Below are 18,752 nucleotides of genomic sequence, written 5' to 3'. Positions count from 1 at the left end.
GCCTTCTGGTTCCCAATACCTCTCTCCTTCGGTGTGACAAGCTCTAGTTTGAGGTCCAGCTGTGTCAATCTCAGGTCCTCTTGTACACACAGGCCCTTCTTTGTGGTGGTGGTGGTGGTGGTGGTGGTGGTGGGAGGTTGGCAAGTGTACCACTTCTTTGTGGTTTTTCTGTTAAACCTCGCATCCCCAACTGGGGAGGAGGGAAGGCAATTTCAGCTGATGCCTGCTGGGGTCCAAGGTCTCCAGGACCTGAGGAGGGCAGCACACTGACTTGGCTACAGGAAAGCACTGTACGCACTAGGTGAACTACCAGCCTTTGACTCCTGTATAGAACTTTCAGGCTCCCATCTAACAAACAAGCCTACCCAGGGAAGTTCAAGGTTCACCTTCCAAGAACAATGCCCATGGGCCCAGGTGGCCTTGTCTTTCCCACAGACGTGCAGTCCCCCACTGATTTCAGATGAAGGCCCCACCTTCCGTTTCTTGGTAGACACTCAGTTCCCATGGTGCATTTGGGGCCAACAGGCTGTTTCTATCAATTTTTCTTCCAGGAGCAAGAAAGCCAAACATTGCAGCTCCTGCAACAAATGTGTCTCTGGCTTTGACCACCACTGCAAATGGCTGAACAACTGTGTGGGCAGCAGAAACTACCGGTGAGGCATTCTTGGGGTCAAGGCTGTAACTAGGGGAGGGATCTGGTGCCTGGAATTTGCAGCAGGTGGCAGGTGGCAGAGTGGAGAGGGCCGTAGACTCTCAGGGACAGCACAGGGAAGGGTGACCTCTGAGCTGTAGTTCTGTTTCTAGCTATGGCGGAGCTTCAGGCATTTATGCTTCTGGTTCTGAGAAGTGTTTGGTGGGGCTGTTCCTAAACATGTGGGTCAAGTTCACACTCATGAAGCAATCAAAGTCACACTCAGTGGATCAATCAAAGCCCAGCTGAGCCTCCCAAATTTACTGTTTCAGACATACCTACCTTCTCAATGCCACGGCCACCAACCCAAGAGCAGTTTGCTAGACCCTTGAACACAGGAGTGAGCACCTAGGCCATCCTAAGGCATTTTCCTGGTCATGAGTACAGAATTCAGAGAGCTGTTGGGCACCAGGTCAGGGTGTAGGTCAGTGACCCTTCCTCATGCTTACAAACCCTTTAATACAGTTCCTTATGCTGTTGTGACCCCCCACTATAAATTAATTTTGTTGCTACTTCATAACTGTAATTTTTCTCGTGTTATGAATTATAATGTAAGTATTTTGGTTGATAAAGGTTTTCCAAAAGGGTTTTGGCCTTTGTATGCCAAAACTGGAATCAGAGGAAGAGGAAGAGCAGAGGGTGAGAGGTACCACCCATTCTCACTAGATAGCACTGATTCTTAGCATCTTTGCTTTTCTTCCCCTCATTCTCCAGGTCCCCCCCCCCATAAGAACATTTAAAAATTTTAAAACATAAGAACATTTTTAAATTTTTTATTTCTATCCCATGTATATGGATGTTTTGCTTGCATGTATGTCTGGGCACCTCTTGCCCTCAGAAACCAGAAGATGTCATCATATCCTCCTGGAACTGGAGTTACAGACAGTTGCGAGCCACCATGTATGTGCTGGAAACTGAACCCTAGTCTTCTGAAAGAATAGTCAGTGCTCTTAACCGCTGAACCATCTCTCTAGCCCCTCAATGATATTTTGATATACTTTGACCCCAGAGTTGAACAGATGCCCTGAAAGAGAGCCCCATGTGTTTCAGTCCTAATAAATAGGAAGCCACTTGAGTCTTGCAGAATGGGGTACGATGAAGGCTGAAGGAGCTCATCCCAGTGCATGGGAAGACAGTGAAGGAAGGTGGAGGAGGAGAAAGGAGGAGGAAGAAAAAAGAGGGAGGAAAAGAAGAAGGAGGAAGGAAGAAATGGAGGAGGAGGGGAGGAGGAAGAAGAAGGAGGAGGAGGAGGACAAGAAGGAGAAAGAGAAAGAGAAGGAGAAAGGAGAAGGAGAAGGAGAAAAGGAGAAGAGTGGCAGTGATTCCTGAGCAGCCATGATTAGAGCATGCTTGTTGAAAGACATTCTGTCTGCCTAGGTGTTAGTCTGCCATCGTGGGGATTCATTTTTCCCATTGGATGGGAATGGCATTCTTGTCCATATTGCAGAGTAGAAGGACATGGGGCCCAGGTAGAAGGCTGTGGCGAATGTGGAGTGTGATCAATGCAAGCAGGAGCCAGCATCTGCCTAGGGAATGTGAACGACATGGTAGAAAGAACACAAGAAGGAAGGGTCCGGAAGACTCCAGCAGACTTTGGGCTCTGCTTTCATATTACCTACACCAAACTTGTGTGTTGATCTCACGTGCTTGGCTGGGTGTAAGTCTGTCCTGACCCCCCACTTGCTCCTCTCATGCAGGTTCTTCTTCTGCTCTGTTGCCTCAGCTGCAGTTGGGCTTCTTGGCGTGATGGTTATCTTGTTGTACGTCTTGATCCAGTACTCTATCAACCCCAAGGAGCTTCACACGGACCCCCTGTATAAAGGTACCCTTCTGATGCTCAGGGGCTGCTTCTGCCTGTTTCCCATGTGCCAAGCATTAGGCTTCCCAGCCTCATCTCCTCCCATCTATGTTCCCTCACTCTTTAGTTGACCTGAGATCCTCTGAGGCCTAACATCCAGGAATTAGAGTGAGGTATACCCTGACCCTTGAGTCAGTCTTGAGCATCTAGACAGAGGACCTTTTAGCAGTGCTGGATGGAGAAGGCAGAAGCTTATGTTGTAGGAGATAATTGCTTGTAAAGAAGAGCAGCAGAGGGTGGGGTAATTAAGCTGAGCCATATACTCTGAGGGGAAGCTCAAAGATCCTATGATTAAATAGGTCCAGAAGCCCAAGCCCATGACGTAAATGTCTGAAATAAGCAAGAAGGAAAGGAATTGGGCTGAACATGGCCTCAGAGATATGTCCAAACCCTGACCCAGTAATGAGATAGCACATTATTTGGAAAAAGAGTCTCTGTGGATATGACTATGAATTCTGAGCTAAGGAGCCCATCCTAGCCTCCCCATGTGCTCAAATACAATGCCAATATCTTCAGGAGGAAATACAGACTTGCAATAGACCTGTGGAGGTAGGGTCCAGAGGCTGGGCAATGTGACCACCAGCCCAGGAGGGTATGTGGCACTCATAACAGGAAGAAGATAGAAGGGCTATCTCCTGGAACCTCAGAGAGAGGATGCTCTGATTTCCTGCTTGTGGCTTACATATATGAGAGGATTATTTACTGTCTAAGAGCCACCAGCTTATGGTCATTTGCTACAATACAGCCCCAAGATACTGATGCAGGTGACTGATGAGATGTTCCATTGCTGATTATCCTATGGGTCAGAGGGAAGCCACCCCATCTCTGCTAAGCATCATAGGCATCTGTCCAAGCCTTGCAACAGCAGAGGTTAGGACCTGTATGCCACTTGTCTTGGGGCATCCCTGGAGCCAACATGAAAGAATGTTTTTTAAGAAAAAGCTTTGTGAGTTCTGTGTGGAATGACCTCAGATTTCGCACCATCTGAAACCACTTAGGACGTCTTGGTACTACTCATGAGCACTCTCTAGAAACCACCATGATGTCCTCTCCATTAGTAATGTTACATTTAACTAAACAATTGATGTGTTGAGCAAGCAGAGAACGGGAAAAGGAAAGCAAAAGGGAAGGAAGAGGAAAATTTGGAGTGGTGACCTGAGTGGGGCCGCTAACCATGACATTAGATGAGGTGCAGGGAAGCAGATCATGTCTCTCCTAGGAGCAGACTGGTGGTTCTTTGAGTGTTGGGTCGAGGTCAATTCCAGGCTCACCATTCCAAAACCCTACAGACTCCACAGCCTGAGCTCAGTATCTCATGGGCTGGAGTTCATCTTGCCATCACTGAGTAAGGGCATCCTATGGCCCAGCCCAGAAGGCAGCATGTAGTACCCCCTTTTCAGATAGCACACATAGGAGTCCATTCTAGAAAGAGCTTAGCACCATTCTAGAATGTGATATGGGTCCAGATGCTTGGGTTTCACTGTCCTACCTGCCACACAGCCTGGGAAACCCCTTATCCACAGTCTTGATTTTGAGGTCCATGGTGGACAGTGCTCAAGAAATGCATAAAGAGGGCTTGGTCTTCATTGTCTATCTGGTGATTGATGTGAAACAAAAGATCAAGGCCCCAGGGAAGGGCAGGAGATACTGGCTCTGCATTCCAGTATTCAGGAACTTCTTTCTGTCTATCATCTTAAATACATGAAGTAGGGACCATAGGGCTAGACACAGCCGGTGTGCCCACGGGGACCCACAGGAGATCAGGGCAAATGTAGGGCAAAGCACACCCCTTGGCTGGCTGTCCTCACTCACCCTAGCAAGCACTGTCCTTCTGCTTACCTGACTGCAGGTGCTACAGTTTGGACAGGTGCTGGATGGACATGTCTCTCTGTATCCATAGAGATCAGCTCTGAGAACATATGGCTGCTGTTCCTCCCACTGTGCCCTGTGCCTGTGAAGACCCCCGTGGTCCTTTCCATCGCGGTGTTGGTACTGCTGCTAGCCACTGCCAGCTTTGTGCTGCTCGGGCACCTGCTCATCTTCCACTTGTACCTGAGTATGTACCCACTCTAGTCCTGCCACTTTCCTTCACCTGTCTTGACGGTGCCTTGGGAAGCCTTGCCAGAAATGAGTTCATAGGAAAAGGGCAGACTTTGGGAAGGAGATACCGAAAGTAGGCCAGCGAGTTCAGCAAGCAACTGAACATGAATCATGTTGAGAAACCCGCAGAAAGCACAGGAGAGAGCTACAGGAATATGGCTACTATGCAAGAATAGGACAGTAGGGGAGTAGGATTTAACAAAGCAAAAAGTAGAAATTATAAGGTCAAGGGACTGGTTTCCCTCATCCAAATAGAGCCAAAGAGGAGGCATAGTATCCACAAATATGTGTCAGACACCTGATTATGCTACTAAGATCAGCTGCCTAAGAGTGCTGAGTTAGAGCCACCTCTTCTGAACACGTGGTTTCTGCTGTGAGGAACTGGCCATGAAACTTCTTTGGTCTCTGGAAGTGGGAGGCATGGCTGGAGGGCAGCAGGGCCACTCCTCCAGTGCTAGTTTCCTGAAGCTTGACTTATGCAAACCTCAAGGGTGGCACAGAGCCTGCCCGTGCCATGATGATGGTGGCCGACAGAGTGCTGGCCTCCTTCAATGGAAAGAGCTCACTCACAACCGGTGGTCCTTTCCAGCAGCGTAACCATAGACCTGTGAGTGTGTTTATTAACACACACTCCTGACTTCACCATTGTGATTGCTTGAGACTTAGATTCTTCTTCTTCCTCCACCGCTCCTCCTTCTAGGATAGTGAAGACCCCCGGATTAACTCTTGTTGGTGCAATTTGAAGTTATGTTTTTTAGGTTTTAGATAGGAAGGAACTGGCTTGTTTCCGTTTATTTGTGTTTGATGGATTTGTGGAGTGAGAGAGGACTTCAGCTGAGCTTGTATGTTTACACAACACTATGTGCTTCTTTATCAGTAACAGGCTAGGAAGGCAGATCACATTCCCTGAGACTTAAACCTCAGAACGATGCATCCTTTTGAATTACTTTTAAATTTCCCTACTACTTTTATAAATAGGAATTTTAAAACAGCACATTATTTTTTAAGCTTATCTGGAATTTTTTCTCATGTCTCAATGCTTTCAGATTTATCAGTGGTTCCGTACTTGCTAGCACTTGACCTCATGTAGGACTCCTTTCCTTCGTTATCTAGATGCCAGGCACACCATGGTCTGCTTTGCCCCGCCTGTGCCATGTTATGAGACACTCAGCAGCAAAGACCCAGCAGCTATCGTCTGTTCCTGTCTATACTCTTTCACATAGACGCTTTTAGGACTAGGCTCTGGGACTACAGAGTCTTGCCCACACACGAAGCTGCCTAAACTGAAGCTTCAGAGCCTAATACCTGCACCATTCTCACTTCTTCATCCAATACCCCCAGGAGGCCAGACAGTCGTTATCATGACTCTTAAAGACTCACTCAGAATTTTTGGGGGCCCTAGATATAGCATGCTTCATTTGTACCAGGAGTGTTGTGTCATTGACCTTCAGAGTACCAAACCCCATAGAAGAGACACATGCTTCCTGATTCCAAGACCTAGTCAGGATGCTGGCTCCCAGTTCTTTCATCTACTACCACCATGCCTGCCCTCTCAAACTAGCTTCAGGGACAAAGATACATCATAGCAGCTTTTGACAGGACCAGAAAGAGCAAGGAGGCCTCACATGACCCAAGGCAGACACGTGCCATGATGCGCCGTAGCTGTCCATGATGTCTTTACCCGGCTCTACAAACATAGACCCCAGACTGAAAACTGCAAAAAACCAAGGGCTTTGTGCAGGCAGAACTCGCAGATGGAGAGAGGGGTATGGTACAGAGAGCCCCGAATGACTCTCTACCGCCTGGGCCCACACATGCTAGATGTACTTCTTGATAGCACTTCCCGGCTCCAAGGCGTAAGAACTGTCCACCTACTAGCATTATGGACCCAAGATCCTTGATGCTAGAAATGACTTGTTCTCAGTACTCAGGGTAAACCAGGCTTCGTAGGAAAGGGTTGTGATGTGGGCATCCCAGCAAGGGGAAGGTGGCAGAGGCCAGGAGAATATTGCTTAGCCCTCATGCTGAGAGTGATGTTCAAGTGCCCCCAACGAGCTGCTTTTTCCTTCCAGAACTAGGACTTGCTTTCATCTCTCCTCTCCAGAAATGTAACCAAGGTGTGTGACGGCCAAGCTAATCCCTCTGGTCAGCTACTCTGAAGCCAAAGGCCTGTGAATCGGCTGGATATGTGTGTGGGGTGTGGCCACAGTTCTAGCCTTCTTGTAGCTGTGCATACGGGTTGCCTTTTTGCCCATGTGACACAGTATGCCTGCTCTGTCCCTTGTATGATGGGTAGGGGATCCATAGTGAGCCATGGCACTGTATTTCCTGAAGAATGGCACGATTCCTTTTGCAGCCCTTGAGAGAAAATGGTGCTGAGAGGGGCCTACTGTGGCCATGAGAGCATTGCCGATTCAGGGCATCCTCTGTGGCCCCAGGGACATGCACAGAATTGGTACCTGAATTACTCTTCAGCGGTGTTCAAGTGCACTGTGGATGACCCTGCATCTGCTGCTCCACACCTGGAGAGCAAGCGGGGGGTAGCCGCCACCATGATGACTCATGACGCTCAGGATGGACTCCAGGGCTGAGAACAGGAACACCTCCTACTCGAGCTACAGATAGTGCCATTGTGTGGCCCTGCAGTTTCTCAGAAATACTTGCAAACCACCTGCTCTCGCACGTGTTGGTTCTGAGAAGTCAGACCCCTTCCCCAGCAACATGGGGCTGGAAGAGGCATCTGCAGCTCTTTTCTCAAAAACACATCCACTCTTGTTATCGCAAGGACCGAAATTGCTTCTGCTAGGTATGGTTGCCAAACTCTCAACCTGTCCTAGGGTTGCTTGCCATGTTCCTCACTTGTTGGTAGCCCTGTGTTCTCTGTGTAAGAGAATCTAGGGTGAGGTGGCTGCATGGGGTCGGGGGAAGCAGGCCTGGAGAGGATAGGTAGCAGGCAGGATCAGCTCAGGGATCCAGTACTCCTACAAGCAGGACTTCTATTGCCCCTAGGTAGATATTTCCCTGAAAATGATAGGATAGGCTCCTAGAACCCTTGGACAGAGTAGTTTTTCTGAGCCTGGCCTCCTAGAGCCATCCCAGAAAGTTTTAGAGAAGTATGTTGTGATGCAGAAAGCAGGGTACCCAGGAGAGGTGCCACAGTACAACTCCTTCAGAACACCCCAGCTCTGTGCTAAATTAGCTTTTCTTTTTCTTGGGCAGCAGGGAACAGTCAGGTCCTGTCTCTCATCAAATGTGCAGAGCATTGCTTGTCTGGCCCAACATACCTGGTCCTCCTTCTGGTCTTGGGACACAGAAGGCAGGGCAGCCACTCCCTGGGAAGGTGGACTGTGCACGTGGGGGGCTGTGTGACATTCTGCATGGCTACTGAGTGACCCTGCCCTCTCTGCCCTCCCCTTTGCAGTCGCCAAGAACCTGAGCACATTTGACTACATGATGCAGACCCGATTCCAGAAGAGTCCACATTCCTCAGAGAAGAAGGAGCTGCCTCTGCGGAAGAAAGCAAGCCTTCCTCAGGTATGCCTGTCCCTCTGTGTCATGCCATGGAAGGGGGAGCCATCGTGTGGCTGTGCCCCACACAGGGGCCTCCCAGCTTCGCACTGAGTTTCACCGTTGATGCTGTCCTGGAGCTCACGGGAGTATGTGGTGTGTAGAGTGTCTGTGTAATGTGGCACTTTGTGTGTATATCTGCACAGCGCCTAATGTGCATGTGCAAACGTGAATGTGTTCATGTACAGTGTTTCTGTGTGTTGTGATGTATGTGGTACATGGTGTGAGTGCAGTTTGGCTATGTTCATGTGCAATATGTATGTCTATGTATGACATATAATGGACATATGTTATGTGTGTAAATATGATATATGGTATATGATAGGTCTTTGTGGCGTGTGATGTTTTTGTGCAGTGCATAGTGTGACATATAGTGCATTGTGTGGTATGTCTATATGTTGTATGTGGTGTGTGTCTATCTACATCTGTGTGGTATGTTTGTATCTACAAGTTGTGTTTGTGTAGTATGTGATGTGTATGGTGTGTGGTAGGCCTGTGCAGTGAGTGGCGTGTGTGGTGAGTTTGTGTGATAGGTCTGTGAGTTTGTAAGATGTGTCTATGTGGTCTATGCACATGTACAATGTGTGAGGTGTTGGTGTGTTTGTGTGATGTTTCTATGTGGTGTGTAGTGTCTGACTGTGGCGTATGGCATGTGTAGTGTGATGTGAAGTGTATTATGTGTTTGTGCGGTATGTCTGTGCGCAGATACTGTCTGTGGTGGAGTATCTCTGTGTCACCCAAACCCCAGGGCACGCCTTATTATCAGGAGTAGTTAGCCAATACAAACCAGACTCCATGTTTTGTGTGTGTGTTTTATTTTGTTTTTGTTTTTTAAGAGAGAGAAAAAACATTGTGGGTAATCTGGGAGAACCTGCGGGGAGAAAAGAATATGATTTAAGTGTGTTGTATGAAATTCTCAATAATTAAATAAAAACAAGAAGTGGATAAAGAGAGGAAGGAGGAAGAAGGAAGAAGTTGCACACAAACTCAGATCACAGAAGAGGGAGTAATCCATTGAGTAACACCAGGATTAACTTGATACTAAAACCTGAAAACACCAGCAAAGCCAAAGATATTCAGGAAACACAAGCAAAACACATAAAACACTAGCAAACCAACACATATAGTGAATGCATACGTAGGATTGGTTGTACACCATGAATACGCGATGTCTGTTCTAGAAATGCATTTGGTTGGCATCAGTAAATCAATTATTGTAATAAAATACTAATAAAATCAAGAACCTTATCATGTCAACCTATTCAGAAAATGAATGTGCTAAAACCCCATTTCTGGTTAAAAAGACAACACCCACAGCTCAAGAATAAAATGAAAACTATGAAGAACTCACTAGTCTGTCGCTTCATGATGAAAGACTGACCTTCCCTCCCCCCAGAGCTGGGAACAGGCAAGGACATTCGCTCTCAGCACCTTTGACATCATAGTACAGCTTGTGCAATGGCAGCTTAAAACATAGAGTGAACAACAAGAAAATGTTTATAGGCAACATAATCCTTGAAAATGTGTAAACTAGTAGCTTAACAGCTTTACAACAGCCTTGTACCAGACGAATGAAATTATGCCTTTCACTTCTGAAAGATAGCAAGGTTAACTAGGAATAGAGCTTCCCGCTGGCCCTGAGCTGACTGTGCCAAAGCTGAAAACCGTTTGGAGTTCTTCCTATTCTGACAGGAATCCAAAGCCAACCACAGGCCTAAGTTTGAGAGTGAAATTATAAGACTTCTAGAGAAAACAAAATCTTCATGACCTTGGACTCAGAAATTTCCACCAATATAGCATGTGATCAATGTCTATATAATTGATACAATGGAATTTAAATTAAAAAATTGTCATTAAGAAAATAAAATACAAGCCATTGTCAAGGTGTTTCTAAACCACATACTTGTACCATTAGTACAGCAGACTAATGAAATGGTCCTAAATCTTGTAAAAATCCTTTGCTAAGGAGCCTGTGGATGGTAAGGAAGCCTATGGAAGATGGTAGACAGCATTTGATAAGACCATTATAAGATACCCACATATTCACCAGCCAACCTCCACCAAAATGTCTGACAGTACCAGTGTTAGTGACAAGGCAGAGGGAGGGACCAGAAGGCTTGCCCCAAGGTGCAGAAGGTGAACTGTGAAAGCTGTGAAAGCAGTAGGCAGCCCTTAGAAGGCTGCACAAATATTACCACCTGGCCAGCTGCCACCTCTCCCACCCAGCCAGGGAGAAAGGAAAATACGTGTGCACACATAAATGGTTTTGAGGAAGAGTGTCGTCTGAGAAAGGGAAGTCCTTTCCAGCTGCTCTCTCTCAAACTGGAGATGGGCTCTAGCTGTGAAGAGCAGGCAGGAAGCCCACCATAAGTAGCTTCTCTGATGTGGGTTTTCATTTGCTCCACAGGAAAAGAGTAACAACACAAGCTGGTCTCAGTCCTCACCCAGGTGAGTGCTAGTTTCCTGGTGACAGTTTATCTGAAAAACAGCTATAGCCTCTCCTTAGCTCAAAGGGCTTTAGAAAATAGTCCATCTGTACTATGATGTTTTAAATGATGGAATGACCTAGTATAAAGTACAGTTGTTTTGCTTAGCTTACTGACATTCACAGATGTGGCTAAACAACTGAGGAATTTCCTTCACAGCTGTGCTAGCATTAGTGAACATAAAATAAGACTGCTTTGTGAGCATGTGTGCTCATGTATATGTGTTTCCATGTGTATGGAGGCCAGAGATTGCTGTCTTCCTTGGATGACCCAGTGTCTCTGTTCCTCTCTTTCTCTCTTCTCCCCCACCCCCACCCTACCGGGTGCTTGCTGACCTAGTTAGGCTGGCAGGCAATGAACTCCAGGAATCTTCCCATCTCTGCTTCCACAGTGCTCGGATTACAGGCATGTGCCACCACATCCAGCTTTTTACATGGTGCTAGGGATGAAATTCATGCCCTCATGTTAGCAGAGCAAATGCTTTATCCCCGATCTGCTTAGTTTATACATCCTTGTATAGCCATGTGGGAAGCTGTGTACCTGTCGATCTCTGACAGTGTTTGACTTAGATTATAAGATCCCAACAGTCAGATCTTGTCATTCAATTCATTCTTGAGCCAAGGAGGTATTGAGTAAGAGTGCTTTGCCTGAGAGCAACATACAAGCCACCAGACCACAAGACAGAAATTGGCCACAACACAGAGGGGGGACATTTTATAGTGTACTCTGTTCTCATGAAAAAAAAATGTTTTTTGTATAGCCAAGAAAACTTGTAATAGAGACATGGTTACACAGTGAGTTCAAGACTAGCCTGGATTACAGAATGAGACCCTACCTCAAAAAGAAAAACAACAACAACAACAAAAATCCACCCTGTCATATATAGGCCATCATAACTAGGATGGCTCAGTGGTTAAGATCACTTGCTGCTCTTGAAGAGGACCTGGGTTCTCAGCCTCCACACACATAGGTGGTTCACAGCCATCTATAACTCTAGTCCCAGGAAGTCTAATGCTGCTTTCTGAGATCCATAGGTATCAGCCTCAGATGCTGTACACATACGCACCTGTAAGCAGAACATTCATACACTTAAAATAAATCTTTTAAAAAATCATATAGAAAAATGTCACTCCTACACAAGTCTGGAGCTTCCCCCTTACTGTTTTCAGCGCATACCACAGATGCCCCTTCACTAGACTATATAAGGATACAGTCTGTTTTGGATAAAAGTCCCCACCCTCCCACACTGTGACGACAGCACGGTGTTGTGTGAGCCATCGCTCCTAGTATATGTTCAGGCTGTGTCTGGGATTGACTTTACAAACACTTGGATGAAGCATTACCTGTCAGGCAGAGGTAATGGAAGCTTGGAAGATGTCCATTCTGAATCTGTCCATGTTTTTTTCTCATTCTTCCCACAAAAGTCAAGCAATTCATATTCTTTTCAGCTCCACTCTTCAGCTGTCAAAAGACAGAGTGCTGACCCATCTTTGCAGGTCTTTATCAGTTTTGACAGGACGCTAGTCCAGAAAGGCTTGGTTGCAGTTGTATAGTCATGTGGGCAGCCCTTGGCACCTGACTGGCCTATGCTCAGTTGAGTGGTCACATGTGTTCTTAGATTACACTTGTTCTTACAATACACACAGTTTGCTCTGGGCCAAACATTATCACTTGAGTATACAGACAAATATATGCCAAACTTTATAAATACTAACAGTATCATTGTTACTTTTATCCAGATAAAATGTGTAGTACATATCATTTTATTAGCAACGAAGACATTGAGAATGAACTGTCATGTCTCTCACCGTAACTCTCAGGCTGGCCTCAAGCTTCTAAATTCAAGGAATCCCTGCATTTGCCACCTTAAAAGTGGGGTACAAGGCCATGTCACAGAGCCTGACTCAAGAACAAACATTTTTAAAATCAAAGATGGTCGGTTAGCCATTTTTTTCCTTGGTTAACAGGAAAGGCACTTTTTCACTAATGAAGCAGTAGATAATTTTCAAAATGTGTTTATTGTGCCTTCTCATAATGCAGAATCCATAACATTTTGGAAGCTAAAAAATTTTCTTCTGTTTTGCTTTTAAAAAAAAACATCCTCACCTGAGGCTGTAAAAACACTTTCTAGTACACTTTGCTAATACTTTCATAGTTTTGTTTAATTTTTTTACATTTTTGTTTTTAATTTATCTTAATATTTTTTGATAATACAGGAGATAAGATTATCTTATCACTCCAAAATAGCTACTAGTTGCCACCTCATTACAAATACACATTTCCCAATACTCTAGTTCCTCACACATGGGCCCACAATTCAGCTTCTGCTGTTCATCTGTTCTCTGTGCTTTGTATCATAAGATTTCATTTTCCTGTTTTAATCTTTAGTGGACAAATTTCTCTCCTAACACTTTTCTCTACTTTTGGCAATTCTTTCACACTTATTTCTTCCATGTAAGCTTTAAAATCACTTTGCTTTGCTGAAAAACATGAATTTTGGACTGGGGTTGCGTTAAATACTCCTTTTTCTTAAAATCTAGCATTTATACAGAGAGGAATAGCGAAGACCCCAGTGGCCTATGAAGAATAGCCTGGCACTCTGACCCCTTCTTGTCCTCTGTGCCCAGGAAGTTTATAATCTTACAGAACTTTCTGCCCATCAGCCCATTTCTCCCTGCAGTTCAGAGTCAGAGGTACTCCTATGTCTTAAAAACATAGCTGAAGGTTCACACTTCATGCAAATACTGAGAGTTGCTTTAGGTTTTTCCATTCATTGGTCAGTGAGCATAGCTTGTTCTGGGGGAAAATAATTTTCTTTTAAATAAGTATTTTGGTCTAAATTGGCTTTCTTAGAAACTTGATTGGCAATGCTATTGTGTAACCAAACTATTATGTCAAACTGAATGTCAGTTTGAAATGTTGTCTAATTCTTCAAGCACATTTCCAGAGTGTTCTCTTTTTCCTTCTTCCTGAAAGGCTGGCAGAATCTAACCGTGGCCAAGGTTATAGCACTACTCCAAACCCCAAATCATTTCATTCTGTTTCTGACTACAGAGTAGATCTACATTATAAAAAAATTTTGAAAATTGCAAAATTTTCTAAGTAAAACTAAATGTCTCCTCACCCAAGCCTCCTTCCATCAGAGCCCATTGCTGGCATTTCCAAGGTCTTGTTGTTGTTGTTGCTCTTTTTCATTGGATATTTACTCCTCTTAATCAAACTACAATCATACCTCTTGCTCTAAGAGCCTACTTTTGAATTGCTGAGTAGTATTCTATTGTGTAAATGTACCACAATTTCTGTATCCATTCTTCAGTTGAGGGACATCTAGGTTGCTTCCAGATTCTGGCTATTATGAATAAAGGTGCTGTGAACATGGTTAAGCAAATGTCCTCATTGTATGCTTGAGCATCTTTTGGATATATGCCCAGGAGTAGTATAGCTAGGTCTTGATGATAATAGTTAGCACTATTCCTAATTTTTCTGAGAAAGTGCCAGATTGATTTCCAAAGTGGTTGTACAAGTTTACATTCCCACCAGCAATGGAGGAGGGTTCCCCTTTCTCCACAACCTCTCCAGCAAGTGTTGTCACTTGAGTTTTTGATCTTAGCCATTCTGATGGGTGTAAAGTGGAATCTCAGGGTTGTTTTGATTTGCATTTCCCTGATGACTAAGGATGTTGAGCATTTTTTTGGTTCTCTGCCATTCCACATTCCTCTGTTGAGAATTCTCTGTTGAGCTCTGTACTCCGTATTTTAGTTGAATTATTTGGTTTGTTGGTGTTTAACTTCTTGAGTTCTTTATATATTCTGTATATTAGCCCTCTGTCTGACATATGGTTGGCGAAGATCTTTTCCCAGTCTGTAGGCTGTCATTTTGTTCTGATAGCAGTGTCCTTTGCTTTACAGAAGCTTTTCAGTTTCATGGAGTTCCATTTATTGATTGTTGATTTTAAAGCCTATACTGTTGGTGTTCTGTTCAGGAAGTTGTCTCCTGTACCAATGAGACCAAGGCTCTTCCCCACTTTTTATTCTGACAGACTTAGTGTGACTTGTTTTATGTTGAGGTCTTTGATCCATTTGGACTTTACTTTTGTGCTGAGTGATAATAAAAATAAGAAAATCATGAAATTTGCAGATGGAAATAAAAAAGATCATCCTGAGTGAGGTATCCCAGAAGCAGAAAGACACACATGGTACATACTCACTTATAAGTGGATATTAGTCATATACTATAGGATAAACATGCTAAAATCCATAGCCTAAGGAAAGCTAAACAACAAGGAGGACCCCAGGGAAGAAGCTTAATCATCATTCAGAAGGACAAACAGGATAGACAATGGAAGCAGGAGAAGACAGGGAGCAGGTCAAGAGCCTTCCACAGGCAGCCTCTGAAAGACTCTACCCATCAGGGTATAGAAGCTGATGCTGAAACTCATAACCAAACTTTGGGAAGAGTGCAGGGAATCTTATGGAAGGGAAGGATAGAGGACCTGGAAGGGACAGGAGCTCCACAAGGAAACCAACAGAACCAAAAAATCTGGGCTCAGTGGGTCCTGCAGAGGCTGATGAATCAAGTAAGGACCATACACGGAGAGGACCTAGACCCCCTGCTCAGATGTAGCCCATGGGCAGCTCATTCTCCATGTGGTTTCCCTAGTAAGGGGTGTAGGGGCTGTCTCTGTCATAGACTCAGTGGCCAGCTCTTTAATCACCTCTCCCTGGTAAGGTGGCCTAACTAGGCCATGGAGAAAGAGGATCCAGACAGTCTTGATGAGACCTGATAGGCTAGGGTCAGAGAGTAGGGGAGGAGGACCTCCCCTATCAATGGACTAGGAGAGGAACATGGTGGGGGAGAAGAAGAGAGGGTGGGAGTGGGAAGAGACAAGGGAGGGGACTACAGCTGGGATACAAAGTGAATAAATTGTAATAATAATAATAAAATAAAGAAAAAATTAAAAACAGCCTACTTTTTAATCTCCACATATTGTCAACATTGTTAAAGAAGAATAACCATGTTTTGTGGATATAAATAACTTCATCTTTGGAGTTACATGTGCCTCATTTCTGAAATATTATTTTTCCTTTATAGTATTCTTTTCCAGCATAGTAATGAGTTTACCTTGTATTGGAAAGGTCAGAGTGTGTGCGCACATGACAAGACAGTGCATAGTCACCACTCTCAAAATACAATGGTCAATATAATACTACTTGCACGTTAGTGCCATGTCCAGCATGGCTGCAGAGACTTTGGGCATGGTGAAGTAATGAAGACAAGTCAAGCACAGGCAGGCACACAGAAAGCCAGCCTCAGGTGGTGTGGGCTCTCTTCTGGAACAACCACAGCCCCCCAGGAGCCCAGGGTGTTTCTAACATAGAGTTGAACAAAAAGGCAGGGTTATTGCGTACAGCCAGCTAAGGAGACAGTATTACTATGTACAGGCAATAAAGGAGGCAGAGTTTATGATACACATCTGGATCAAGGGGACAGGCTTGGATAACATCAGCTGGCACAGCCCCTGTGGGGTGGGTGGGCAGTCTTCAGGCCACAGACATCCAGGAGGGAGGAAGCTATAGTGGACATATTCTGCACACACTGTCCACATTTGTTCATGGGCCCCCGAAGAACACTTTGACATGCCTCTGAACCTCACTCCAGCATGAAGGCTTTGCCATTACACCACGGGTCTGAGGCTCTGGGGTCCTTGACATGGCTGGCTTGTTGTCAACACACACATTTACCCAGTACTTGACACACTCAAGGCTTTCTTGGGTCCCTATATTTTCAGATACAGAAACTGTTTCTATGACAACCTAACAGTGTGGATGTAGATAATAAACAGACACTGGTCTGCTTTGGCACATCACAGCCCAAGTTCCGGAGACCATGGTTACTGTCTTAGCCCTATGTGACACTGCATCAGTCACAAACACAAGGAAGTGCCCATGGGGTACAGGTATCAATTACAGGTGTTGGTTAGTGGAGAATTCTGGTCCCTTCTTCACAGAGTACTTTTTCTAAGTGTTTTTAGACTATTTACTGGAAACATTTCCTCTGGCATCTGTATCTGTTGTGAAATGTTCCATGAAATAGATGGATAAAGATAGGAAGAAAACAGGAACAAAGACTGGGATTTCACATAGGAAGAATGTTCTTGTCTGATTTTGAGGGGTTCCGGTCAGCTGCTGCCTGCCTTGTGGCTTGAATTGGTTTTCTGGACCTGCAGAAGACATTAGCACAAAGTCATTGTCTCCACACACAGCTGGGCTCTCCAGTATCCCACGGGCAGCATTGCCTCTTGTCAGTCAACATTACCCAGAGGATTGAGGAAGAACCTGACTCAGCGCACTCAGGAAGCTTCTGGAATTCACTTTCCCCAAGATTCCTGCATTCACCCTCAACCCTGCAGGCAGCATAGCTAGCCCTGGAGTTCTCGTATTTGAGTCTCTGAGTTTTTCTGCCTTCTACTTAATGTGATTACATCAGAGCTCCATGGATGTTCCAGGCCAGCTTCCTACGTTAGCTTTCTGGATCTGCTGCAAGAAATTCCCATGAGTTGGAGATGCTGGAGGGTGCATGGTGTGACCTTTATCCATTTGCAAAGACTGAAAATTACATTTGGCAAAAGAGGGGTCTGACACAGAGCTCAGTGTGAAGATGTATCTTTCTGTGTATACCACTGACTAGAAGTTGGGGTCTATCATATTAGAATCCAGTCACGGCTTCCCATTATGCAGTACACATGGCTACTGCCCCAGGATGCTGGTATCTGAGATTCTTCAGCTTCAACTGTGGGGTCTTTCCCAAGCTGATGTATCTGTCTTTCCTCTTCAGAGTGGAGTCCCAGAAGTTCCTGCTGTCTACTCTTCCACAGCAGTCAAATGCATGTTTCCTGGCTACAGATCCAAAGACTCCTCCACAGTAAAGGTGAATACAGAAAGTTGACTGGGTTTCTAGGACAAGGCTTAAATTGCGTCTAGGTCCACACTGCCCCCAATCTGAGGAAAGCAATGCACCTCACTCTTCTTTGACTGATATTAAAGTTTATAGTTGTGGAATGGTACTCAGATAGGAACAAAAGTAAAAAAACAAGGAAAACTGAGGGATAGAAAAATCTTAACCATGAGAGACTGGAGGGGGGTGTGGAAAATGAAGCACAGAAATGAAACTACTAAAATTGAAGCAATAGTTGTACATGTTAGTGAAGCACACTGAAGCCTACAATTTTAACATACACCAAGAAATAAGATTTGTAGTTAAGTGACTACAAATGACGAAGAGACCAATAATGTTCCCTGTTGTAACAGTGCCACTTAGAAGGTTTTGGTTTTGCTATGGTACAAAAGTCATACTAGAAAGCATACTGTTAGTTTAGAATTTTAATCTTTTCCTGGGCTAGTGACAAGGATGAGCTTCTCTCAGGATGGACGGTATCAAGCCGTCGGCCCAAGATCATGAGGAGACGTTTCTACTCTGTGGTACATGATGCTGCTGAGCCGTGGCCTTCAGAAGAGCATGTGTAGCATGTGTATTCTGGACTTAAGATGTTCTCAATTTGTGATGAGTTCCTCGGAATGCAAACCCCACTGTCTTTCAAGAATCATCTATGTAGAAAAATGTTAGCAATGATAGAATCTAGGTGTTAAGTACGTATGCATTTTCACTTTCAAATTTTCTAGATGTTTGAAGATTTTCACAATAAAATGTTGAGGTATGACTTGGTAAAAAATAAACATGGCAAAAGTTTTATGTTTTCTCTGTGTTATGTTGTATGTAAGGGTGCAGTGTATGTGCAGTTACTTTGTGTGGTATGTGGTAGGCGGTACCTACGGTACCTGCTGTATGTGCAGTCTGTGGTGTGTGGCACATCTGTGATGTGTTTGTGTGGCATGACTGAAGTGTGCTAAGTGATGTTTGCTGTGTGATATGTGTGCTGGCTATGTCTGAGCTTTGCGGGCCATCTATGCCGCATGGGATATGCCTGTTGGAGTGTTATGTGCGATGTGTGTAATGTGCTGTGTGTGACTTTTTGTTGTGTGATGCATCTGTG

The 18,752-nt window shown here is 44.9% G+C and overlaps 1 protein-coding gene across 1 annotated transcript in view; it reads left to right on the top strand.

Moving 5' to 3' along the window:
* LOC110545380 (palmitoyltransferase ZDHHC11-like) overlaps positions 1–18,435 on the top strand; it is a 31,318-nt gene extending 12,883 nt beyond the window's left edge. The window contains exons 4-9 of the mRNA XM_021631441.2: positions 552–653; positions 2,389–2,513; positions 4,450–4,605; positions 8,071–8,183; positions 10,624–10,664; positions 17,537–18,435. Coding sequence (XP_021487116.2) covers positions 552–653; positions 2,389–2,513; positions 4,450–4,605; positions 8,071–8,183; positions 10,624–10,664; positions 17,537–17,627 — 628 coding nt within the window. The 3' untranslated portion in view covers positions 17,628–18,435. The remainder of the gene's footprint in view (positions 1–551; positions 654–2,388; positions 2,514–4,449; positions 4,606–8,070; positions 8,184–10,623; positions 10,665–17,536) is intronic.
* Positions 18,436–18,752: the final 317 nt, after the last annotated feature.

The sequence above is a fragment of the Meriones unguiculatus genome, chromosome 3 (assembly GCF_030254825.1).
Source record: "Meriones unguiculatus strain TT.TT164.6M chromosome 3, Bangor_MerUng_6.1, whole genome shotgun sequence".
NCBI lineage: Eukaryota > Metazoa > Chordata > Mammalia > Rodentia > Muridae > Meriones > Meriones unguiculatus.
This window is presented reverse-complemented; position numbering and strand designations above follow the sequence as displayed.